The following is a 27399-nucleotide window of genomic DNA, read 5'->3' as shown; positions in this document are numbered from 1 at the left end:
AAAATGTTTACAAAATCAGGAATGATTATGTCTTGCTTTCTTCCAAGAAGAATAGTCAGTCCACAAACCAATCTACTGATTGTAAGCGTCTAGTGTATTGCAATAACCAGGGTACACAATAAATTTTAATATTAAGACATTGAAAGTGTACTAATAATATTTTATGTTGTTAGTATAAAGACTGAAATTTATAGCCTAGTTTATGTTTACCATGCCAATGGTGTGCCTGCTATTATATTATCTTGCCTAAAAATAGCTAGTTTCATGCATGCAAGCTTTATTTTATGGTACGGTAATAAAAATACACTTTAAACAATTGATGCATAAAACTTATCTGCTTTCCTAATCACTTCGTTGAAATTCATTAAAAAGTTGAACATGTAAAATTTTGATAAGTATTGATATAACCTAGCTGAATTTGCAGAAGAATTGTTGGTGATAAACTTAATCACGAAATAGACTTGGTCTGGTAATAACGTCAAAATCTAACAGATAAGCAGTAGTATTTTTCTTATGAATCATAATGGTTTTAGGCACCTTGGTAAAACTACTCAGAATATGCCAAGTCAGTCTATTGACATAGTCAAGTGTCAGTAAGTATATATGTAAGGTTGCATAACAAGAATTGCATGCTGCTTGTAATTAATGCCATGTTTATATTAATTTGTTGTGAAACCACTCAGAATATGCTAGTTCCATCCTCTAACACAAGCGCTAGAGAAACGATCTTCAATAGCAGTGAGCAATCAATACAGTGAATGACACTCAAAGCTCGCTTCACGCTCAGGAACTAGCATTGTTCCTCCTCATCGTGGTTTGGGTTAGGACACAACATGATGTTGAGATCCTTGCGATTCATACTATAGAAATGATCCCTAAGAGTATGATCTTACCTATGCACTGAATGGATCAAATACCATTTATTAAAATTAACCAGTTCATTCCAGTGCTAAAATTGGTAGCAGCACAACTGTGATGTCATAATGTTGTGTTAGCAAAACACGCAATTAAGACATACTTAAAGAGATAATACCTAAGTAGTTGAATATCATTACTTTAAAAGTAATAAAGCAAAAACTAAGTAAATAAAAAGCAAGGGAGACAAATCATTATTAAGTTATATACAATCTTGCATTTTCCTCTAAAATGTATGATTGAACTGTGAGTTTGGTAGAGCTTGCAGATTTACTCAAGTCTGAAAGATAGTTTTAAGAACATCATTGGCTGATCATATTTTATGCAAGTCAATGGTGAAAACCATTAAAACGTATTTTACTGAAACGTTCAACTGCCATAACTAATTATTGAAATAAATTTTTGAGCAGTGTAATGGATGTAAACAGTTATAAGCCAAAGTAAAACTATTTTAATGTGTCTTTGACTAATCTGTCATTATACTTGATAAAGATAATAGTATTTTATAGTTTTAAAAAGGCTATACTTTAACATTTTTTGGTCGAGAACTCATGCCTAAAAGCAAAAGTGTAATAGATCTAAATTGTTTATTCATAAACCGATAACAATCAAGCAGTGTTAATATTGGTATGCTGAGACTATCATATGATAGCAACGACACAGTAGGCTATTCAAGTTATCTGTATTCGGATGTAACTGTTGACAATACGAAAGTAGTTATAAATCAGTACAGCTCTTGTCATTGTCTCTTTTCATAAAATTGTGCATACTAAATTTGCAAACTTGCAATGCAGGGTTTAAAGATGACTCCAGCAATATGCTTATGAGTTATTTACTCACAAAACACTTTTAGTTTTCATGAGAAAAAAGTTGAACAAATAAACTAGCATTTTATCAGTTTATGAAGAACTCATATTTAGGAAAAGTGGGACTTGCGTGCTTCTTTTAGGTACGTTTTCAAATGGTAGTTTGTTCACAGTTCACAGTAGCAAAAACTCCACACTACGCTTTCTACATTCGGGTTAATCGTCGTCATCAACCAAACCAAAGTGCAATGGTTAAAGGTTGACTTGCAACAAAATTTTCATTACAGTTATTTGGTATCAAAAGATTCACCTTGTCTTACTCTGTTGTGTTGTAGGTGCCAAATATGTGGAAATGTGATTACAAGCTCTTAAAGCTCAAAAACGAAAAACCGCTGTAGATAGGAATCTCTTTATTTCTCCGACGTAGTCATGATAGTTTGGTTATTGTCTTGTCAAGTGATATTCTCATGTGAATTGAAAGGCCAATAAAAAGCAAAATATAAAACTTATCGTAGTACTAGTTTATGACAAACACTTTGGGTTTTACCGAAAACCCCGTATCAAATATAGATGCCCGCTACTTTACAGTTTTGTTTCAGCTTGAACTAATAGTCAAGTCGTAATCTCATCATGTGACCCAATACTTCAAAAATAATTTTTGCAGCACTTTTCGATTATCACAGGTGACCAACAGGCTTGTCATGATTATCAGACAATGATACGTACTCCTTCGAGCTAAGGTTTAAAAGTTTAACGAATTTTTACGGTAAGTTATAAGATATCAGTGCTAAATATGACAGCATTACAATGACGATAAAATAGACATGTAAAAACAATAGACATGGTTTTATTGAATGCGTGAAGTATATTTGCGAAAATGTTTCGACGAGTAAGGTTGCATGAAAGTGTAAACAGAAACTATCTACCGCAACTACGTTACATTTGAGCCGTTTTGGAAAGAGAATCCAAACTATGGCGGTCTCGTGTGGCTGCGATTAACTGTTCGTTTTTGAGCTTTTAAAAGCTTGTAATCACATTCCCACATACTTTGCACCTACAACACAACAGAGTAAGACATGGGGAATCTTTTGATATCAAATAACTGTAATGTGAATTTTGTTGCAAGTCAACCTTTAAGCTTTTTTAGGAATCCATCTCCTCAACCATGGATATCCCTGTACCAGGTATGGTAAGGGTGGATGGAATGCTTATTCAAGCATCACTACATCACAACACAAAGCTGGTGATTCAGCTGTAATCAAGGCCGAACAGTTGTTTTATAGACATTGGGTTGTCATGTTTGTGTTGTATTTTGATATTATTAATCTTGAAAAAGTAACTACTACTGTGAATATTGTGCATGTCAATAAAGTTTTCATGACAAAAAAATCTGTTTGAATAAATCTTAACTCAAAACAAATTTCTATTTGTTGGTGAACAATTTATTCTAGAAGTACAGCAAGCATAAACCATGACATTGGAGTAAACTTTGCCTGTTCTTTATGAGCTAGTATACATGTCTAAGTTAATACATACATATTATCTAGGCTAAATAGTTGTTTCTGTCAGTATTCAAATTGTGCTTTTGTACACAGCAACTAGTAACACCACTTTTACAGGTTCGTATGTCTACTTCTAATTTTATTGAATGTTTGAACAGCTAGATAATAAAGAACCAAATAAACAACTGACAGTATTATCTACAAAAGATTGACTGCCAGTTGAAATATTGATTGAAATTTTGGATAGATGTTTGATATTCATCATTCTGTGACACAGCAGAATTACGCTTCAGATCCGGCTTTGCCCATCAAATGCACAAGCATGTTTGAAAGCTCAAATAAACTTTCTCAAAGTGAGACCTAAAAGAGAGAATACTTTTACAAAACAGTCTCATGTGAAAAAAAGAAAAAAGATGTAAATGTATTCGTTATATAATTTACCAAGTAATTTGCCAACAAAGTCTAGTTTTTATTTGATCAGTCAAACAACTTTTCTTGTGAGTCATGAGTTGGAAGTTCCTGCAAAGGAGCACAAGAGCCAAGCCTATTATTTGCATTTAGTTGGAATGGTTCTTTATGTCAAATGCACACATTCAACACAGTTGAAATCATCTGCTAAAAAGAGCTCCAACATTGTACGTTCAAGAAGTTTATGCTCTTGTAGAAGTCATTAAAAACGTCTACATCTGTATTTATTAACTTTAGTTGTAAGTTGTACAGTTGATCATTTAATGCGTACATGAAAACTATCATTTTCATCAGCACCATGAGGAGAATAAACATGTTAAAGTAGGTATTAGTGAAAAAATCACAACCAGCCGAAACCAAACTGAACAACTATTAATCATTCTAGTCAAAAAATTACAGACAATGCAACTCTTGCACAATAATTATGGCAAGGATTTTCCTTTGCAGTGAATTTAGGAGATTTTTTACTACTGCTGGTATCAATGGTAGCACATGTTAATTTTTAGCTATTTTCGAAGGTTTTGGTGATGGCACTTGCTCAACAAGGGCTTTGTTGATCATTCTTTCATTTCTTAGAGTTATTGACAGTTTTACATGATCTGGGTCAAACCAAAAAATATAATAAACTGTAATGTACATAGCATCATTATTCTTACACACTATTAGCAGTTATCATCCTGTTATATTGTTACACATTAAGTCAGTGATTATTTACTCTTACATGATCATATCACTTATCAAGGCACAGGATCTTTACATTACTGACCCCCACACATGCCCAAGAACTTTATTAATCATACGCATGCATAGAAGCGAGAATCAATCAACCCCAGTCTACTATTAGCGTATGATTAATAGTTTAACGCCCATCTATTGTACCCGTCTACTGTAACTCTACCCCACAGACCCCTGTGCGCTCGTGACTGCACACTATCTAGGACACCTCTGTAATTACTATCGCAGAGGCCATCCACCATTACAACAGATAGTAACACAACAGCTAGTGACAAAGATGGGATTCACTTAGCTCTACATCGCATTATAAACTATAAACACCAATCAACAAAATAATATAATTATGCATACCTTATTTAAAGTTACACAGACTATATCAGTTCTATCATTGTATAACATTTTGTGTAGGCAGATATTTCCTTTTGACACAAGCGAGACAAACAAATAAACAGTAACTTTCTTTAACTCACAGCAGACACGGTTCACCATTGCATCCTCTATAGGACACGTGGACCCATATGATGACACGTCAGAGACAGATGATACTCTAACTCATTCTAAATAGAAGTCTCTATTTAGAATGACATCAAACGTTCATTGTAAAAATGGCATCACAAATTATGCAAAAAATAAAATCTGTTGTTTGAGTCTTTTAAAGCCAAAAACATAGTTTTTTTGCTCAGCATTGTGAAAACTATCTATGGTAAAGCAGTTAATTATTACTATTGCTAACCCTATTTATCTATCGCAACAGATAATAACATAACATGAATCTTTCAATAAACTACTTATTAGTTTTCAGATTTGCATTTTGAATCACCTAAAACTTATCCTATGGTACTTTTAAACTAATTTTAAATGTGTAAAAAACCATAACATTGCTACCAAAAACTGCCCTAGTTTGTAAAAATATATCTAGAAAAAATTTTAAAAACCACAATATTGTTGCGCAAAGTGTCACTGTGGTTATTTTAAAAAACCTTATCTGTATGTGCCTAGTTTAACTAATGCTGAGATGAATCAAAGATCTAAAACCTTTTTATCACAAAGACGCTTTAGTTACCTATTAATTATGTTATTTTTCCTGTACTGGAAAGCATTCACACTATCTGGTCAGACTCTCAAAAACTGCTGTCATGCCCACTAATCTCATATAGCTTTCACTCATCAAATGAGGTCAGGCAGCTGTTGAAATTTAATCAATGAATATTTTTTTCAGAGAGTACACTTAGTGAGCTATTAATTTTTCAGAGTGATTATTGTGCTCCATGATTATTAATGTGACAGTTTTTTGCAATGCAAGTTAATTTTTTGTAAAATCACAAATTATGAGTTTCTTTTTACACTACAAATTAAAAACTACTATTGACTAAGGCTTAGTCCTCACTCCACCATAAGATAGGGCGCAATCGGCGGTTGTTGAGAACCAGTAGGCTGGCGAGAGTCGGTAGCAAATTTTCTGCCAGTGGTGACAGCCAGCAAAGCTCAGCGAGCTGAACTTTTTTACTGTGCCCATTGTACATGTAGGTTGCAGAATTTCGCCGGTAGTAAGAACCATGCTCCCACGGTCCTTGAACCCAGAATGCATTGCGCGTTTGATTTCCGTAATTTTGATTTTCTGATTATTCCATATTTCCGATTACAGTAAAGGAATTAATACGAACTTGATTCGGAAACACATGTCATATCTGTAATGTACCAATGTTTGTATTCTCTGATTATTCATGATCATCACACCTGTATGTCAGCTGATGCAACACATTATGTGAATCAACAGTTTTTACAAGCTAGTGCAGAAATGTTTCCTTGTTATGCTTTCAGTGTGGCAATCTATAATATTGTTTATCTTATTGTGTGTCGTCTGATTCATTGCTGACTTGTTTGTGACAAAATATTTCAGTGAAATAAATTAGTCTAGTCTAGCACAGCAAACAGTCAAGAAGCTCCCTGTGCACTTCTAATGATAATTAACGTATAAATGAATACATTAAATTGGCGACGAAGGAAAAAGTTTCTACGCTAGACTGGTAAAAAAATGGCAGCAACAGGTGCAACCACAGCGTCAGCGGTTCCGGTGTTTGGCGGGAAGGTTGAGACGTATTTGGAAAAATTGGACAGTTATTATGCGTTTCACGGAACCAAACCGGAAAAGAAAAAACATGTACTCATCATGGGACTGTCAGAAGAGCAATATGAAACGCTGGCCTGCCTAACTGCACCAAGGAAGCCAAAAGAAGTGGATGCAGAGGATTTAATTGAGCTGCTGCGAAGGCATTATGGAGCAACAACGAACAAGATGATGGAGCGGGCGAAATTCAGAGAGGTGAAAAGAAGTCCATCAGAGTCAGTTTCAGAGTTTGTGCTGAAACTACGATCTCAAGCTCGAACGTGTGAGTTTCAGGCTAATTTGGAAGAAAATCTGCTAGAACAATTCCGGATAGGTGTCAATAGTAAGACAGTTCGGGACAGGATTTCAGCAATGCCAGCTGACAGACAAGCAGACCTTTCCGAAGCGGTAGCCATAGCTCGACAAGTGGAGATTGAGGAGAAATTAGACTCGATGAGTGTCACCACCCCACCTGCAGTCGATGTCTCAGCTGTAAGGAAGCAAAGGAGGCATGGTAAGAAATCGTCTACTCCTAGTTCTACTGTTAAGAAGAAAGCATGTTTCCGGTGTATGAGCGAGAAACATCTTAGCAGCAGTACAGATTGTCCAGCCCTGCACCGTAACTGTAACACATGCCACAAAAAAAGGACACTTTGCGGGATCTAAATTCTGTAATGGAAAACCCAAAAGGTCTACTACCGTGTCCGCAGTAAACAACCCCGAGTCAAGCGATAGCGATATGTATGCCATTCAGCACATTAGAAGTAAGATGCCTAGATGCTACATCAACATTATGGGTGAGAGAATTCCATTCATTCTTGATACTGGAGCCTGCAGCAATATTATTGGTGTTGACACTTATAATAAGCTGAAGTCCAAGCATAGCATCTCACTGCAAGCTGTCAATGATGATGACAATCTTTTTGGCTATGGCAGCAAGAGAAAATTAGATTTGTGTGGGTCATTCAGTGCTATTGTTCAATGTGGTCATAAAACGGCACGTGCTATTTTCTATGTTTAAAATGGTGTGGCTAAATGCTTGTTATCACATGAAACAGCTGTTAGTCTGTCTTTAGTGTCATATAGTGATAATGTTTTGTGTAACATTTTGCCTGGCAATTCTGATGACATAATTAAAAGTTTTCCGACAGTTTTCCAAGGTTTGGGTAAGCTGGTAGGATATCAGGTCAAATTCCACATAGACCCTACAGTAGAGCCAGTAGCTCAACCTCTTAGGAGAACTCCTTTTGGAGTCAGGGAGGGGTTACGTAGGAAATTAGATGCTATGGTGGGTGAGGATGTCATAGAGCAGGTTGTGGGTGTCCCGTCCCGGTGGAGCAGTCCCCTGGTGTGTGTACCTAAAGACAATGGTGACATTAGGGTAACGGTTGACATGCGAAGGGCAAATAAGGCAATTACTCGTGAACGCCACCCCATTCCCACAATCAAGGAAATGCTTGCTAATTTAGAGGGAGGGAAGGTTTTCTCTCGCTTAGATATGAATCAGGGATTTAATCAGGTAGAATTGGAGAAAGAATCAAGGGATATTACCACTTTCTCCACTCCATTTGGCCTGTATCGTTACAAGCGGTTGACAATGGGAGTCAATGCTAGCCCGGAATGTTTTCAGTATATCATCCAGCAGGTTTTGTCAGGTCTAGAGGGTGTACAAAACATGGCTGACGATATCTTCTTACAAGCTAGTTCGGTAGAGGAACATGATATAAGGTTGAAGGCTTTGCTTGAGCGACTCAGAGACGTTGGTATAACCTTGAACGCGAAGAAATGCCAATTCCGTTGTAGCAAGGTCAAGTTTCTAGGTTTTATTGTCTCAGATAAAGGTATATCGGCAGATCCTGAGAAAGTAGAAACGGTAGTTAATTTCAAAGCCCCACAGAATGCAACTGAGTGTAGAAGTTTCATGGGTCTGGTGAACTTTGTGGGCCGCTTTCTCCCTGATCTTGCAACTGTGTCAGAGCCTATCCGGAGATTGATGCATAAGAATGTTGTGTTTCGATGGGCAAGTGAGCAAAGGAAAGCGTTTGATAAGATCAAACACTTGATGAGCAATGCAGAGACACTGGCGCATTATGATGCTAATGCTAAGACGAAATTAATTGCTGATGCATCTCCATTTGCTTTAGGGGCAGTGCTTGTACAGACACAGCATGGGGTTAACCAGGTGATTGCTTATGGTCATAGATCACTTTCTGATATCGAGAAGCGTTACAGCCAAACTGAGCGTGAGGCACTCTCATTGGTGTGGGCGTGTGAACATTTCAGGCTATATTTGTTGGGCACAGAGTTTGAGCTGATAACTGATCACAAGGCTTTGCAGTTTATTCTCAACAATCCTTGTTCTAAGCCAGTACCTAGGATAGAGCGATGGGCATTGAGGTTGCAGTCATTCAGGTTCAATGTAGTGTATCAGAGTGGCAAATCAAACATAGCAGATCCATTGTCTAGGATGGTGAATTGGGTTGGTGATTCTCCATTTATTAGCAATGTTACAAGTGAGAGTTATATGGAATACACAGCTCGTGACTCTGTTCCGAAAGCTATGACATGGAAGGAAATAGTTGACCAGTCTAATCAGTGTGAGGAAATCAAGCTCTTGAAACAGGCCATTTATAGCAATGATTTTGGGAGTTGTCCTTCCTCGTTCAAAAGTGTGTCTATTGAGCTTAGTGAGGTTCAGGGTGTTGTACTGAGAGATAAGAGGATTGTTATACCCAGAAGTTTGAGAGATAAGGCTGTGGAACTCGCTCATGAAGGTCATCAGGGTATTGTAAAAAACCAAGCAGAGGCTACGAACCAAAGTGTGGTGGCCAGGTATTGACAGAATGGCAGAGAGCTATTGTAGGAAATGCATTGAGTGTATGACAGTATCTCAGCCAGATCCACCTCAGCAGGTGACAATGACAAAGTTTCCGGATAAACCATGGTCATACTTGAGTGCTGACATTTTAGGTCCTTTACCAGATGGTAGGTCAATTATGGTGCTTGTCGACTATTACTCTCGATATTTTGAATGTGCATTTCTAGGCTCTACCAAGTCTGCAAAGATTATTGAGTTTCTAGACACCGTGTTTGCTAGGTTTGGGTACTGTGAGACTCTGAGAACGGATAATGGTCCTCAGTTTATATCAGCAGAGTTCCAGGGTTATTTACAGGCTTGTAATATAAAGTGGATATCAACTACCCCATTGTGGCCTCAGGCAAATGGAGAGGTAGAAAGGGTAAATCGTACGATTCTCAAATCCCTGAAAATTGCACATGGTAAAAAGGAAAATTTAGGCAAGGCTTTGAGGGATTTTCTCATGGCATACAGATCAACACCGCACAGCAGCACAGGTGTGGCACCATTTAGCCTTCTGTTTGGTGGCCGTGAAATGAGAACTAAACTTCCTGGTTTGTGCGGTGAAACTGATCCAACTGTGTTTGAGAAAGCAGCTGATTTTGATGCAAGAGCTAAGCATGTAAACAAAGAAAATGTAGATAAGCGTTTATCCAGTAAGGATATTGAGATCGGAGATCAGGTTTTAATGAGAAAAGAGAAAGGGGGAAAGCTAGATGGTAATTTTGAATCAAACCCCAAAACAGTTGTGGCTAAAGAAGGGTCTGAAATAATTGTTAGGGATGAGAGTGGGAAACAAACACGTAGAAACTCCACTTTTGTCAAAGTTTTGCCTGACGCAGTTCAACTGGGCCCTGGTAACCAAAGTACCTTAAAGGGGGCCAACAGGGCTGACTGTTCTATTCCACTGGCTCCTAACCATGACTCTACCCGACCGCGTCACCCACCAGAGAGATATGGGGATATTAGGGTACATTAAACAGATTACAGTAGGACCTTGTGGAATTTGAAGCTGAAATCTTATTAGCCCTAGGATACTTTATAGCTAGTCTCATTTTATTCTGATTATATATATTTTACACTGTGTGTTACAAATTAGCTTTGTTTAATTGATGTTTTTCAAATAATTGCTTACACAAATGTAGCTGTCTGATTTATGTCACATCAGGACTTAATGCCTGTAAAATTGGTAAGGGATGTAATGTACCAATGTTTGTATTCTCTGATTATTCATGATCATCACACCTGTATGTCAGCTGATGCAACACATTATGTGAATCAACAGTTTTTACAAGCTAGTGCAGAAATGTTTCCTTGTTATGCTTTCAGTGTGGCAATCTATAATATTGTTTATCTTATTGTGTGTCGTCTGATTCATTGCTGACTTGTTTGTGACAAAATATTTCAGTGAAATAAATTAGTCTAGTCTAGCACAGCAAACAGTCAAGAAGCTCCCTGTGCACTTCTAATGATAATTAACGTATAAATGAATACATTAAAATATCTTAATTCCATATATAAAAGATACTGTTGTCTAAGAGCAGACAATTGCTTAGTTGCGTGATAACTGCCGGTACCGTAGACATACAGCCTCCCAAAGTTCCACCAAAGACCACAGGTGCATCACCAATTGTTCACAGTAGAGTGTGAACCATGCACTTTTCAAATGCAACCAAATTCCATGCTCTGTTGTTGGCAATGACTAAATGCTGTCATGGTCCACATTAATGGGATTGTACTGTAGCACAGTCCCACTATCAAAAATAGGATACCCTGGTTATCCCATTAGGAATAATATCAGGGTGTGTGAGATGCCCACCTTCTTGATCATGGATATCTCTCCACCAGAGATTAGACAATATACGACCTGGGCAGTAAATGGAGCGGAACCAGGTTATACAACAAAGCTGGTTATTCCAGTGCGGAACACGCTATAACTAGTTGTGTGTAATTTTTATAATCTCTCTCATCTAACAATAAGTAATAAATTTGAGCTAATAAATAACATCAGATACAATAATAGTTGAAGATATTAGGGCTAGAATATATATGGACAGAAAATCTGACAGTTCAGTGGAGACAATTACCAAAAGTGTGCATATCCTTATAGTGCAAAAAGCAAGTATGAGGTAGCACCAGGTCCTATTGGCAACAACTAAAAGGTTTCATGGTCCACATTAAAATATAGTCCAGCAGCGCAGTCTCCACTAACAAAGCATTCAGGTTTAGAAGCAAAAAATATGGCGTGTTTAGAATGGTGACATGCTAAAATAGTCACAAATAAATTTATAAGTTGATTAAGTCTACATAGGGTTGTAAAGCTTTCTATTTCGATAGACCAAAAGTATGAGTTGGTAAAGTGAATAAACTTTTGAATAAGATTTTGTGTGTTAAGGGCTATTGAAACATAGTGCGGTTATAACACGCACGATTACAATGTACTAGTAATCTATTTGTGAACAAGTGTGCATCATTTTAAATGGGTCTATTTTTTGCTTGCTACTGCTTTAAATGTTTGTACCTGTTCTCAGAGCAACCAGAATCTCTCCTATGAAGGTGTGTGCCTTTGAGAGCATGCATGAATGTGCTGGCATATACATAGGTGTGTGTGTGTGCGTGCGTGCGCGCGCGTGCGTGCGTGTGCGTGCGTGCGTGTGTGTACATGTCTGTGCGCGAGCGCGTGTTATGTGTGTGGTCGAGCATGTTTTATTATGCCGCTATGCATAGTTATTGACAGGGGTTATCAAATCAAAACAAATTCATGGCAAAGCCAAATTGTATCAAAAGCTGGTACCCATTTCTATAGGGTGTTTTTTTATCATGCTGATCTCAGATTATAAAATTATCCTACTTCTATCATTATACACTAGATCTTCAAAACTGAATATAGCTGAAAGCAAGAACACACTTTTTGTCAGACCATATAAGTGTATATATATATAAAAGTTAATATGTATCAGTATTAAAAATTGGTTTATCATATATAAAACACATATCTATAAACATTTTAGCTAGTATATATTATATCATTATCTAAAATAAACTAGTTCATTCTAGTGCTAAAATTTGTATCAGGGCATTTGTAATGCTTTGAATTGTATTGTTAAGAGACACAACTGAGTTAAATTTAATGAAATAATAATCAAGTAAGTAGAAATTATTGCTTTAAATGCTGAGGGACAAACACTAGTTAATTAAAAAGCAAGGGAGATAAATCTTTATCAAGCTGCATCGTGAATGATTGAACTGTGAGTTTGGTAGAGCTTGTAGACATACTTAAGTCTAAAAGATATTTTTAAGAACTTCAATGGCTGGACATATTTTATGCAAGTCAATAGTGTCAACCATTAAAATGTAATTTACTAAAAAGCTCAACTGCCATAAATAGTTACTAAAATAAATGTATGAGCAGTGTACTAGATTTAAATAGTTTTAAGCCAAATCAAAGCAAAACTATTTTAATGAGTCTTTGATTAATCTGTAGTTATACTTGATAAATATAATAGTATTTCATGATTTCAAAAAGCTTATACTTCAAAGTTTATGGTCAAGTATTTTTGCCTAAAAGCAAAAGTGTAATAGATCTGAACTGTTTATTCATAAGCCACAATAACAATTAACTGGTGTTAATATCTGTAGGTTGAGACTATAGAGATGTTGACATAGACCTTTACCAATAACATCATGCACTCAAGTTATCTGTATTTAGGATTTACATATAGCGCGAAAATAGTTATAAACAACTATAGCTCATGTTGTCTCTTTTCATAAAATTGTATATAATAGTTCTGTAAACTTGCAATGCAAGGTTAAAGAACGATTCCAGCCACAAGCTTAAAGATCATCTAAACACAAAGCATATTTAATGTTCATAAAAAAGTTGTAGCAAAAATTAACATTCTATCAATTTATGAATGACTCATAACAAGAAAGAACTACGCCTTACCTGCTTCTTTACTCGAGTTATCAGACAATAGTGTATTTACAGTTTTCAACTGACAAAATTTACACAACTGGGTTAACCAAATTTGGGATAATCACAAGCATCAACCAAACCGAACTGCAGTGATAAGTTCATTTCCTGAGGAATCCACCATCTTGATCAGAGATATCCTTCAGCCAGGTATGAATCAAATTCTTATTCAAGCATTGCTACATTAAAACACAAGCAATGCAATCAATGCCAAACTGTGTTTTATTTACTTTGGGTTGTCAGGTTTGCGCTCATATTTTAATATTAATAATTTTAAAAAGTAATTAATTTTCAGCAGTCTGTATTTGTGGATAAGGTTTTCATATTAAAGGAATCTGTTAGTATACATCACAACTCAAGAAAGATAAATTCTATTTGTTGGTGATCAATTTATTTTAAAAATAGAAATAGCATAAAGTATGACATTTTAGTAAAACTCTTTTGTTTTTATAAGCTAATATATATGTTTGAGATACAAATGTTTTTGTACCTGAAACAGTAAGCTAGTCATACAATGTATACAATGCAAAATTTGAATGTTTCATATGACTTTAAAAAAACATTCAAATGATTGTTTGAATGTTTCATGGGCCTACTGTTCTATGTATACAGCAGCAGGCTCTGTCATTTTATGCAGAAAGTCGTCCTTCGGTAAAATTCTATCAGATAGTTTAGTTTAATTTTTGAACTATTATTTAGTTTATTACTAATAAACAAATCAAAACCTATTAATAATCTTTTCAAACACCATAAGTTATAGAAATATACTCAACCTTGATCAACAATATTGTTTTTCTTAACTTGACAGAATATAGTGTAATAAGTAGAAAAATAAATTTCTGCTTACTATCTATGAACCTGTTCAGTAATAAATAGGTTCACGGTATTTAATTAAATGTATCACCTGGTTCAGGAACCTAACATTCTACATACATCAATGTTCTGTCGATAAATTAAACACGCTCTGTAAAAATAGAAAGCAGCTGTCCAAGAGGCCTTTCCGTAAACAGCGTAACAGAAACGATTTTGTAAAACAAACTCCCCTAAAATGCAAATTCAACCTGGCACATTTTACTAACTCATTAATAGTCACTACTTGCATGATGTGTTTCACTAACATATAGGGAGCATGTCAACTTAGAAACACTCAGAATATGCTGTCTCAAAGACATGCTAGTGTTATTAATTATTTCATTGAGAAACCACTCAGAATATGCTAGTTCCATCCTCTAACATAAGAGCTAGAGAAACGATCTTCAATAGCAGTGAGCAGTCAATACAGTGAATGACACTCAGAGCTCGCTTCACGCTCAGGAACTAGCATTGTTCCTCCTCATCGTGGTTTGGGTTAGGACACAACATGATGTTGAGATCCTTGCGATTCATACTATAGAAATGATCCCTAAGAGTATGATCTTAACCTTCCAATGAATGGAGCAAATATTACTAATTAAAGTTAAATAGTTTATTCTAGTGCCAAAGTTGGTATTAGCACAATTGCAATGCTATGATGTTTTAATAGCAAAACACATAACTGAAACAAACTAGATAAAACAATAACCAAATATATAAACATCATTATTTTAAAACGATAACAGGTAAACACTAACGAACTAAAAAGCAAAGGGAGACAAATCATTATCAAGCTACATTCTATATTTCCTGTTCTTCTAATATATGTGACTGAACTGCGTTTTTAGCAGAGATTGTAGGCACTTGTATCTAAAACATAGTTTAAAGAACTTGAATGGCTGAATATATTCTATGCAGGTCGATGGTGCCAGTCATTGAGAAATATTTTAATAAAAAGCTCAACTGACATAGCTATAGCTATGTCAGTTGAGCTTTTTATTAAAACTATTTACATCTATTGCTCTGTTCCTAATTTTATTTCAATAACTATAGTTATTGAAATAAAATTAGGAACAGAGTAATAAATTTAAATAGTTTTAAGCCAAAGCACAACTATTTTAATGAGTCTTTGATTAATCTGTAATTATACTTTATAAATATTTTAGTATTTTATGATTTTAAAAGGTTATACTTCAAAATTTAGGGTGAAGGATTTATGTCTAAAAGCAAAAGTGTAATAAATCTGCACTGTTTATTCATAAACCAATAACAATCAAGGAAAACTCATATCTGTATGTTGAGACTACCAAAGAATAGCACTGACACAGACTTTTACCAATAAACACCAGATACCGCAATCAAGTTATCTGTATTCAGGATTTACATAACATTAGACTCGTAATATACTACTGCAGATCTGGTCAGTCTTTTTATAAAATTGTATGTATGAAATCTGTAGACTTGCAACGCAGGTTTATAAATTATTCCAGCCACCAGCTTATCAGTCATTTGAACAAAGCATATTTAATGCTCATAATTGTAGTGCAAATAAGTTATGACAAAAACTTGGGTTTATTTTTTTTTTAAATGCAGGTTCATTCACACAAAAATTAGGCCTTCTATCTTTTCATCCACATAAATTCTAGTTCACACTTTATCGTGATATCTCAGCGGTGATGCCACAATACTTCAGTGATCGTCGATGATAACGATATTTACACTATCACAAACTGATCTATATTTGCATCAGCAAGTACTCCATGACGCAGTGTTATCATTTTTCTTTTTTGCGAAGAAACCTTTTTGTTTGCGTGTGTTCAAATCAAATACCAGTTCTCCATCACTTATCATAAGCGGAAATAAACAAATCCCACTGTTCAAAACTCACTATCGCCAAAATAGTTCATGTTGTACAGGCTGTTGTCAATGCTCGACGAAATATCGGGAAAGTTTTACAACTGCTAATTTTTGCGACATATCCGCTTTATTTCATTGACGCTATCAGTCCCCAAGACATGGTTAACACACAGCAATATAGTGTGAAATTAAAGTTATTAGAAAAATAGCATTAATGCATTCCTCCACTAACATTATTGGGCAATCAAGTTTCCAGCATGTGAAATAATTGCATGCATTAGCAATAGTCACCTCTCTTTTTGAGGAACCCATTTGTTTATTCTGTATGTTGATGTGTGAGGTTAATGGTATGCATTTTATCCCGCATGCGGGTGAGTTGTGCCATCACCAAGTTTTTTTAGAAAATGGTCCCCTTGGTACCCCTACAGCTGCTATATGAAAGGATCATTGCAGCATTTACGGACCACTTCAATCCGCAGAGCAACACTCTACATTACCCTATATTGTTGAGCAGTCAAGATCAGAAGCGAGAAGAATCTATTGAAGAATACATTAGGAACCTGTATAAACTGGCTGCGGATTTGGAGGAGAACAGCAAAAACAGAGGCTCAATGTGAAGTTATTGGCAGGCATGAGTGATAAAGCTTTGTCGAGAGAACTGCAGCTTGATGCATATATTGCTTTGGGAGACATAAAGAAAAGGATGAGAGCCGAAGAAATAATTCTAAAAAATCAAAAAGCTGAAATGGATGGAGAGCACGCTGTAGCAGCAATTCGCAATGACTTCAGAAGCAACCTGACTGCCCTAAAGTTCCAGAGTAGGGGTTCTGCAAGAATGAGGCAGACAAATAAAGGAGGTGATGTCAGGGGAAGATCAAAAGACTTTATTAAGGACTGTGGCTATTTTGAAGATAACCATGTACGTGGAAGATGCCCAGCGTATAGTAAGAAATGCAATAAATGTTTTAGATTCAATCATTTTTCTAAAAATGTGTAGGTCTGGAGCTATAAATGTAGTACATGTAGAACATGACATTGATATCAATGAAAAGCATGTGGGCGATTCATTTAAACTTGATGTAGTAGAAGTTTTTGAGCTAAAAGAAAGCCTATTAAAAACTAAATGGCTTGTAGATGTAAACATGGGTGACCACAGTTTTGGTGCTAAAATTGATACAGGTGCTGAGGTATCTGTCATGTCAAAATCAGTAATTAAGAGTGTAGGTGTTACTCACTGTCGAGAACAAGCTCTTCGCTGGCAGGCTATGCTGGTAAAGCTATTCCTGTTCTCGGTAAAGTTCACTTGAACATTGCTGTCTCACACGCTGGCTCGTATAGGCAGTGTAAAAAATTGTTTCATGTAGTAGAAAATGATGCTGATACTCTTCTAGGTGTGTCTGCTATAAGGACTCTTGCCCTAATACCTAGTATAGAACAGGTAAGTGATACTCAAGTAGAGTCAGGTAGAACCATGGAGATACTCGGTAAGTATGGGAAGGTATTTGAGGGCGTGGGCAAATATCATACTCAGTTGAGTCTCAAACTGGAAGAAGGAGCTATAGCTAAAACAACTACAACTGGATTAGTGCCAGAAAATGTTAGGAATAGTCTGAAAGTGGAACTTGAACGATTGGAACAAGAGCAGATAATAGCTAAAGACACAGAGTCATCCAAATGGCATAGTCCAACTGTCATTGTAAACAAACTAAATGGCGCAATCAGATAGTGTTTGGATCCACTGACAGTATTTGAGTTCACCGTTGGTTAGGACAAAATGTAAGCTTCACTCCTACTGAAATTTTTTCAAGGATCGGTGGCTCACACTACTCTACATACTTAGATAAAAAGTACGGTTCTCACCACCTTGAGTTAAATTTTGCCTCATCTCATCTGACTTATTTTTAGCTACCACTGGGAAAATCTCATTAGAAACGGCTGCTTATGGAGGTAACTGATGCATCTGAGCTGTTCCACAAACTGATGGTAGATATTTTGGAAATGGTACCGAGGGTAGAATGTTATGCGGATGATATAATTGTGCGTGCAGTAAGGAGGAGCATGATGCTAGGCTAGAATGTTGGTTGGAGTGTATGATGAATGTTGGGATTACATTGAACCATGAGAAAAGTGTGTTTTGTAAGTCTAAGGAGATTTTTTGGGTCATGAAATATCAGGCAATAACATCAAGCCTCACCCAGTAAAAGTTGAGACAGTGCAGAGTGCAGACTATGACTGTGCCACAAAACAAAAAGGCTTTGGAATTATATTTTGGGTTTGTTGGGTATCTATCAAAAATTGCACCAAAGTTGTCTGAACTTGTTTTGTTTTTGTTTGTGTGATTTATTTTCATCAACAAAATTACTTAAACAAAAGAAAAAAGCTGGAAGAGTGATGAAGCCCATAATATGCAACAGCATAGCTAGTCGTGGCGCTGGGCTTGTCGTCATCGTGTAATCAACGTCAATTTTTATGGGTAATTAGGTTTCGTTCACCTGCTAAAAGATGCAACCTAAGTTCTTTCTTGAAGCTGGCCAGCTTCTCTATGCTTTTAATAGTCTTAGGGAGTTGGTTCCAAAAAATGGCTTGTTGATTGTCCACCTTGCGATGACTTGCACGGGAAGAAGATTGTGGGAGATTTAAACAGGAATTTGAGAATCGGGTTTGATATATTGTGTGAGAGATGTAAATACAATAAAATTATTGATGAGCTAAAAGTATAATGCGGTATAAATACAGTGAACTGATAGGTAGTATGGATATAATTTGAAAAGAGGTTTGGTATGGGTGAGGCGGGTTTTTTGTGAATGGTCCTCATCATGTGGTTTTGAAGTGTTATTAAATTTGTAAGATGGGTAGGAGGTGCATTGCCCCAAGCCTCAATGCAATATGAAAGTTTGGAATTAACCATGGAATTGTATAGTAAAAGAAGAGGTTTTTGGGGTAAATATTCAGATGTGCGGTAGAATAAGCCTGATAAGGGTCTCAGTTGTTTTAGTAAATATTTGATGTGTTTTTTGAAGTGAGATTAAAATCAATGAAAATACCTAAGAATATAGTGTGATCTGTCTGACAAATTGGTTTGTTGAAAATAAAAAAGGGATGAGTGTTAGCTAGATATAATTTATTTTTGGAGTTTTTTAGTAACATGAAACTAGTCTTATCAACATTTAGGGTGAGTTTGTTAGAAGTGCACCAGTTTTGAATAGCAAGAAGTTCGTTATATAAACAACATATGTGCTCATTCATGTTAGATGATTTGAAAATGAGATTAGTGTCATCTGCATAGAGCAAAGGTGTGAAAAGGTTGGTGACATGTGGTAAATCATTTATGTAAATTAACAAAATCGTTGGACCAAGGATAGAACCTTGAGGTACACCCCATATTAAATCTAGTATGGAAGATAAAGTGTTACCAATAATAGTGTGTGCTTTACGTTGGGTTAGATAGCTTTTGATCCAGTTAATTGTGGTGATGTCAAAATTAAGATTGTGGAGTTTTGAGTACAGTATGTTATAATCTATTGTGTCAAAGGTTTTACTAAAATCTAGAAAGATGCCAAGAACCCATTTACCATCGTTTGAGAATTTGAAAACATTGTTAGTCAATTTAATTAGTGCATCCTTAGTGCTGCGCTTTCTCCTAAAACTATATTGCCCATCGTTAAGCAGTAAATTACTCTCAAGGTATTCCATAATCTGTTTTTTACAGCTTTTCAATTATCTTACTTAGCACTGGTAGCAAACTATTGAGTTTTTAATTAGAGCAACTTTTATTTGAGCCTTTTTTAAACAAGGGTTTTACTTTAGTGATTTTCTGCCCTATTGCGGCGGGTGTGCAAGAAAAATGTTCAGTTTTGTTGGGAAGGCCTACAACAAGAGGGATTTAAAAAAATCAGACAAACGATTTCAAATTTACCAGCCTTAAAATTTTTTCACCCAAAAAAGTCAGTTACTCTGTCAGCTGACACTAGTGCTCACAGCCTCGGGGCAGTGATTTTGCAGAATGACAGACCAATTGAGCTTGCTGCCAAGTCACTCACAGATACGCAACAGCGGTATTCTCAAATTGAGAAAGAGTTGTTGGCAGTTGCTTTTGCTTTGACTAGGTTTAAATATTTTGTGTGGAGCAAGAGTGATGTGGCAGTTGAAAAAGATCATTAACCCTTGCTTGGGTTAATGCAAAAGCCTGTGTGTGAGTTGTCTCCTCGTTTAGCTCAGATGTCCTTGGGGATTTTGACATACCTATTCAGGTGAAACTACAGTATAAACCAAGTAAAGAGATGATTCTGGCAGATATTTTGTTTTGCTCTTGCCCTGCAGGAACTGATGAATTTGAAGATTTGAGTACGGATCCTCCTCTGCAAGTTTGTCAAATGACTATCCAGTCAAGTCCTGTAATGAATAAATATAAACTTGCTACAGCAGTAGATAAGGAACTGTCAGTTGTTGTGAGTTACATTAGGTTAGGCTGGTCGGTTGCTAGAAAGATGTGTGCTAAAAGAGCATTGCCATATTATAACTTGAGAAGCATGTTGTCTGAGGTGGATTGTGTTACTATGAAGGGGTCCCGTTTGGTTTTTCCTGTTGCTTTGAGAGTTGATGATATTGATCTCTTACATGTAGCACATCAAAGAGGTTACAAAAATCCTAAAGTGCGCTCAATTTTATGTGTTTTGGTGCTTTTGTTATGTTGGCTGTGCTTATGTTCTGTTTGGAACAGTTACGTAGGATTAAATCAAAAGATAAATTCTATCATAATAATCACACTGGCAAGGAGAAAAGCAAATTGGATGAAGGTCAGCAGTGTTATTTCAAAACTGCTACAAAAGGCTGGGTGTCAAGTAAGGTAGGAAGGGTTGTTCGTGACAGGTCTTATAATGTAGAAAGGCTTAATGGTCAAACATATAGACGCAATCGCATTCATATACGACCTAGTCATGTACGTAGCTCTAGAGAAGCAAAAGCTTGCCTTCAATATTAGCAGGTAAGTCATCAAATAGATATAGCACACCAGCCACACAGCCAGTGTCTGAACCAGCAAGTTCTGTTGAAAATTCTGTCAGTGTTCCAGTTCAACGTCATTTACAGCGGGTGACTAACCCTCAAAAAAGATATGGAAATTCAGTGATGTGTACTGTTAGACAAAGGTAGCTATAAATTTGGCAGCAAGGACTATCGGTCTCCATTTAATATGTTTTTGTAGTTAACTTGGCCTTAGCTATGTTTTTATAAGTACCTGCTATGGCTATAGAAATATCTATGTCATCTTTTATGGCATGTGAGCACTATTATGCAGTTTTGCTTTCCATTATGCTTTATACTTTTATGCACATCAGCAAGCATTACTATTACCACTACTTTCATTTTTTTGAACATGTAATATCTGGTTGCATTATCTGATACCTGCATCATCAGTCTATGGGTCGCAAGGACTATCATGAGGTCTATGACATACCTGTGTTATATTTACTTCCTAGAGAAATTTATTGCTTTGTTTATGAAAGAAAACAGGGTCACAGTATTGCTAGATGTTACAGGATTGTTATTCATATATTTATGACCTATTATTATTATTTATTTTATCGTGATAAAGGCTTTTTATCTGAAACACTTAACTAGTTGCAAACTGCATAATTTGCAAATTTTAGATTCTTTTTGAGACTTTTCCCAACTGTGTAAACATAAACAGCCAAGTACAATGCTGATTAACATAATAAATAGACCAATTCAATGTAGCTATATGAAATATGACTTCCTACATAAAAACTGACATCCACTCTGCACATGAGTAAATTCTCAAAAGGTCATTTTAACTGACTGCACACCACTAAATAAGACACCAGACTATGTTCTGTCTGATAATGGGATCATTATTGTACTTGGCTGTTTAGCTTTACATAGCTCGGACAAGTTACATGAAAAAGTAAAAATTTGCATAGTTTGTATCTTGCAACTAACTTAGTGTTGTAGGTAGAACAACTTTATCGGTCGAGAACGTTATGGCACAGACTTTCTGACTGCACATGATTGTGTAAAGGACCCTGACCTAACACACAAATCCAACCTGACCTGTTTTAAGAAACCGTGACAAATATTTTGTTGCATAATGCATTCAGCTATCATATTACATATTACTATGAAACCACTCAGAATACGCTAGTTTCCTCATCTATCATTACAATTAAAGAAAAGATCTTCAATAGCAGTGAGCAGTCAATACAGTAAATGACACTCAGAGCTCGCTTCACACTATATAAATGATCCCTAAGCGTATGATCTTACTTTCCTTATATATAGAGCAATTATCACTAGTTACAATTAAATAGTTTATTCCAGTATCAAAATTGGTATCAGCGCAATTGTAATGCTATGATGTTGCATTAGCAAAACACACAACTTAGACATATTTAATGAAACAATAACCAAATAGTTAAATAACGATATATATTAAAACAAACACCAAGTAATTAAAAAGCAAGGGAGACAAATCATTATTAAGTTACATCCAATCCAGTATTTTCCTCTAAAATATATGATTGAATTGTGAGTTTGGTAGAGCTTTAAAATGATAACAGAGAAAAACAATCTAACAGATAAGCAGTGGTATTTTTCTTTTGAATCATATTGGTTTTAGCCACTTTGTAAATCCATTCAGAATATGCTAAGCACATCTATTGACATTGTTAAGTGTCAGTAAGGATATATGTAAGGTTGCATAACAAGAATTGCACACTGCTTGTAATTAATGCCATGTTTATACTAATTTGTTGTGAAACCACTCAGAATATGCTAGTTCCATCCTCTAACATAAGAGCTAGAGAAACGATCTTCAATAGCAGTGAGCAGTCAATACAGAGAATGACACTCAGAGCTCGCTTCACGCTCAGGAACTAGCATTCTTCCTCCTCATCGTGGTTTGGGTTAGGACACAACATGATGTTGAGATCCTTGCGATTCATACTATAGAAATGATCCCTAAGAGTATGATCTTACCTTCACATTGAATGGATCAAATAATATTAATTAAAATTAACCAGTTCATTCCAGTGCTAAAATTGGTATCAGCACAACTGTGATGTTATAATGTTGTGTCAGCAAAACACACAATTAGGACATTCTAAAAGAAATAATAATCAAATAGTTGAATATCATTACTTTAAAATTAATTAAGCAAACACTAAGTAATTAAAAAGCAAGGGAGACAAGTCATTATTAAGTTATATACATTCTTGCATTTTCCTCTAAAATATAAGATTGAACTGTGAGTTTGGTAGAGCTTGCAGATATACTGTACTTAAGTCTTAAAAATAGTTTTAAAAACATCAATGGCTGAACATATTTTATGCAAGTTAATAATGTTTTAATGAGTCTTTGATTAACCTGTAATTATACTTATATATATATATATATATATATATATATATATATATATATATATATATATATATGTTGACATCCAAAACGAGGTTAAAGAGTGATTCCAGCCACAAGCTTAAAGGTCATGTAAACACAGCATATTAAATGCGCATAATTGTAGTGAAAATAATTTACAAAAAAAGATTTTCTTGTTCGCGAAAGGTTCATATAAAAAAGCATGATTTCTATTTTTGCTTTACTTGGGTCATAATGAATAGCATGAACACACTGTGTACTAACAAAAATTACACACCCAAGCTACCAACATCTGAGATAATGGCAAGCACGAGACAAACATAATATATTTTAGACATTTTAATATACTCAGAATATGCTAGTTCCATCCTTTAACACAAGAGTTAGAGAAACGATCTTCAATAGCAGTGAGCAGTCAATACTGTGAATGACACTCAAAGCTCGCTTCACACTCAGGAACTAGCATTGTTCCTCTTCACCGTGGTTTGGGTTAGGAGACAACATAATGTTGAGATCCTTGCGATTCATAGTCTAAAAATAATAACTCACTCAACCTGATAAAACATCTACAAGATGCATCGCTGATACATATACTGCATATATTAGTTGTGGCTACATTCCAATGCTACAGTGCCAAGCTCTGTGTTGACAAACAGATTGTCCAATTAAAATAGGCTTTATTCATGTGAGGGGGCCATGACGTCCTCTCTAGATTGTCAAGTACCATTGTCGGAACTACTGATAGGACATGTGTATTGCAACAGCTTATCAACATTCTGTAATAACAATAGGATTAGCACAGCTAGTGGCATTGCTACATTAGGCTCAAAGAAAAAACTTTAAACTTCTTCAAGAAAAACTGAGAAAAAGTTGACGAAAAAAATCATGTCAGTTTATATTTACATTTGTAAACTTCTGGATACAGCTTAAAATATTTCCGTCGGAGAAGCTGTTCCAGTCTGAGTATGCCTAGAGTCACTCGCAATCACTGCCCAGGCTGGAGTTAAGAGCATTTGGATTTGGAAGATAGCGTGTGCTAGCATTAAATAGCTTTTGTATTCTTTGGCCAATGGACTCAAAATTTCATATTCACAAGCGCTGAATACAACCAAAACATTATTAAGTTACTTGATTAGTGTTACACTTGCTCAACAGCTCATGAGTTTTACGTTGAAACCATTAAATTTTTTGGTTGTATTTAGACAGAGTATAAACAATAACTGAAGCGTCTAGAGCAGCAGGTTTGTAAGTTATTAAGTTATGGCAGGCTATTATGCAATACTTAATGCAAATAGAAACAGGGTGGTACAATAAATAGCATGCCTTCAGAGTAGACAGTGTCTAATTGTTGTATCTATTGACAAATAAATGAAGGAAATGACGCAATAGTTTTGCAAGACACATAAGCATCACATTGCAAGATTAGTTGATTAAATCATCTTGTATTTGCTATCTTGAGCGTTTTATGCTGTAATGTAGTATTTTCATAAAAAAACAGCTAGCAATGTTATAAAAGAGATTTTACGGGGTGAACTCAGATATTGGCACAACATTTTCAGCTGGCACTAAAGTTACAAATATTGTACAGATGCACCCAATGTGTATCAATGTGTATCAATATGTTCCAAATGTGTATAAATGTGCACCCAATGTGTATCAATGTGTACCCAATGCATCCAAGAAAACAAGGTAAATTAAAAAGCATCATCAATGATGGAGTAAGTCTACCAGTGCCAGTGGAAGCGAACACAAAGTTCTCAAAACCTTTAGGATCAAGCTCACATCACAAAGGCTCAAAATACATGCAGGTTGTAATCTTTCCTCAGGACTAGTGTAAATACACCAGACTAAGAGATTCTTGTGGTATGGTTATAGGTTGGCAGCTGAACAATCTATTAAGTTCAATTATTGGCTCTCACTTTATAATGTCTGACCTTTTCACGAACTTCCTGCATGACCAATACTGACTGATTGAACGAACAGACCATTGTCTGGCACAAAATTTGTATTTGTGTATTTGTATATTTCTACAGATTTATAGCAAGGGAGTGACTTTTTGCTATGAAGAAAAGCGAAATTTTATTTTTGCTTCCAACTAGTTAATTATTTTCAACACCTTTGTTCATTTTATTACTAATAAACCAATTGGAATATGCGAAGTCTATGATCAAAACACCTTGACTCCGCAACTGTGATGGCACACCAACCTCCCCTTTGCCACCAGACTTCACAGCACTACCAACCTCACAGCAGTACCTACTGCCAACAAGTGTGCGCAAGCCAATAACCTATCAGCAGCCTCTGCTGCTATACGATGGTCTTGTTTAGGTCTGGTGGTCTGCATAGACCACCACATGCAGAGGGCTTCCTGTCAGCAAGAGAGAAAGGCACTCAGTAGCTCTGTTCCCAAACTCCTCTCTCCTCATTAAGGTTTCTCACTTCACGCTGATTCACTGCCCTATATATAGCGAGTCCTACTAACACTCCCCTGGCTTTCTATGAAAAACATTTCCGTATTACTGGCTAATCACAGTAAAGCCTCGGATGTTCCCCACATAATACCTCACATTTTCTTTTCCAGCTGCAGATGAGCTGAAGATACAGCCCTCATAGTTGATCATCAATGAAACGCATTGAATAATACAAGCACTAGTGTAATGAAAAGCTATCCATGAATACTCCAAAACCTAGCCCACCTTGTCTATAGAGCTATTGATGAAGTATACTTACTTTAGGATAGGGCAACTATTTAAGGATGAGCTTTTAAGTAATGAAATAGTATTTTTGATTACAAAAGATAGACTGATTAAGTCTGATTTGGCATAAAAATTCAACCAAGCGATTTCACTGAAACCCAATATTAATCGCTTTCCAATTATAGAATCTGTACAATAATAAGAGCTGTGTGCGTCCATCCGAAGCCATAGTCGGAGGTTGTGAAAAAGATTCCATCACAAAAGATTCAAACTCATAACATTCAACATAGCCATCTAGCCTATCACCACCGGTACCAATCCAACATCTTAGAATTGTTGGGCATTGTATGGAAATATGCACCACATTTCCATAATGCAGATATGGAGCCGTGCGTAAGTTGAGTTAAATACTTATTTGCGGATGTGAGATAAATGTTTCAAAGGAAGTCTGCATGATGTGGATTAACAACCTAGATATTCGCAATGCCCTGCCCATTATTGGGACACCCCTGACATTTCCTAGCAGACCACTGTGTTACAGCTTTCATGATAGCTGGTTACTATTGATAGTATAAACTGTAAAACCACTCAGAATATGCTAGTTCCATCCTCTAACATAAGAGCTAGAGAAACGATCTTCAATAGCAGTGAGCAGTCAATACAGTGAATGACACTCAAAGCTCGCTTCACGCTCAGGAACTAGCATTCTTCCTCCTCATCGTGGTTTGGGTTAGGACACAACTTGATGTTGAGATCCTTGCGATACATACTATAGAAATGATCCCTAAGAGTATGATCTTACCTTCACATTGAATGGATCAAATAATACTAATTAAAATTAACCAGTTCATTCCAGTGCGACAATTAGATTCAGCACAACTGTAATGCTATGATGTTGTGTTAGCAAAACATATAACTGAACCAAACTAAATAAAACAATATCCAAATACTTAAAACTTGTTACTTTAAAATTATAAAAGAAAAATATTAATGAGTTAAAAAGCAAGGGAGACAAATCATAATCAAATTACATTCTATCTGTCTTGTTCTTCTGTGTTCTTCCTCTTCTTCTTGTGTTAGCAAAACACACAACTTAGACAAACTTAATAAAACAATAACAATAACCAAATAGATTAAAAACATCACTTTAAAATGTTTAAAGTCAAACACTAATTAGTAGCTAGCAAGGGAGACAAGTCCTATAGTAGTAACAACTTTCAATTTATTTTATTAGTCTGT

General features: G+C 35.8%; 1 protein-coding gene, 5 non-coding genes and 1 pseudogene across 6 annotated transcripts; 1 reads left to right on the top strand and 6 right to left on the bottom strand.

The window, feature by feature from the left end:
• Positions 1 to 674: 674 nt before the first annotated feature.
• LOC137401260 (small nucleolar RNA U3) lies at positions 675 to 891 on the bottom strand. The gene has a single exon (XR_010979307.1). It is a non-coding gene; the product is annotated as a small nucleolar RNA U3 (small nucleolar RNA).
• A 5570-nt stretch (positions 892 to 6461) lies between these two features.
• On the top strand, positions 6462 to 8401 carry LOC137400511 (uncharacterized). The gene is made up of 2 exons (XM_068086838.1): positions 6462 to 6941; positions 8369 to 8401. Exons 1-2 carry the CDS (start codon positions 6462 to 6464, stop codon positions 8399 to 8401), a joined length of 513 nt encoding a protein of 170 aa, XP_067942939.1.
• A 4956-nt stretch (positions 8402 to 13357) lies between these two features.
• Positions 13358 to 13521, bottom strand: LOC137401266 (U1 spliceosomal RNA). Its single transcript, XR_010979313.1, has one exon. It is a non-coding gene; the product is annotated as a U1 spliceosomal RNA (small nuclear RNA).
• A 1043-nt stretch (positions 13522 to 14564) lies between these two features.
• Positions 14565 to 14781, bottom strand: LOC137401259 (small nucleolar RNA U3). Its single transcript, XR_010979306.1, has one exon. It is a non-coding gene; the product is annotated as a small nucleolar RNA U3 (small nucleolar RNA).
• An 8065-nt stretch (positions 14782 to 22846) lies between these two features.
• LOC137401257 (small nucleolar RNA U3) lies at positions 22847 to 23063 on the bottom strand. Its single transcript, XR_010979304.1, has one exon. It is a non-coding gene; the product is annotated as a small nucleolar RNA U3 (small nucleolar RNA).
• Positions 23064 to 23810: 747 nt separating this feature from the next.
• Positions 23811 to 24013, bottom strand: LOC137401271 (small nucleolar RNA U3; annotated as a pseudogene).
• A 2730-nt stretch (positions 24014 to 26743) lies between these two features.
• Positions 26744 to 26960, bottom strand: LOC137401277 (small nucleolar RNA U3). Its single transcript, XR_010979321.1, has one exon. It is a non-coding gene; the product is annotated as a small nucleolar RNA U3 (small nucleolar RNA).
• Between the last annotated feature and the right edge of the window lie 439 nt (positions 26961 to 27399).

Source organism: Watersipora subatra, chromosome 7 (genome assembly GCF_963576615.1).
Source record: "Watersipora subatra chromosome 7, tzWatSuba1.1, whole genome shotgun sequence".
In the NCBI taxonomy this organism is placed as follows: domain Eukaryota; kingdom Metazoa; phylum Bryozoa; class Gymnolaemata; order Cheilostomatida; family Watersiporidae; genus Watersipora; species Watersipora subatra.
Note: the sequence above shows the minus strand (reverse complement) of the source record. Positions and strands in the feature narration are given on the sequence as shown.

What these genes read in the sequence shown, in the direction of transcription:
- LOC137400511 (XM_068086838.1), top strand. Translation starts at nt 6,462, where the DNA reads ATGGCAGCAACAGGTGCAACCACAGCGTCAGCGGTTCCGGTGTTTGGC. An exon ending in AAGCAGACCTTTCCGAAGCG is followed by an intron (nt 6,942 to 8,368) that starts GTAGCCATAGCT and finishes TTATTGTCTCAG; the next exon opens with ATAAAGGTATATCGGCAGAT.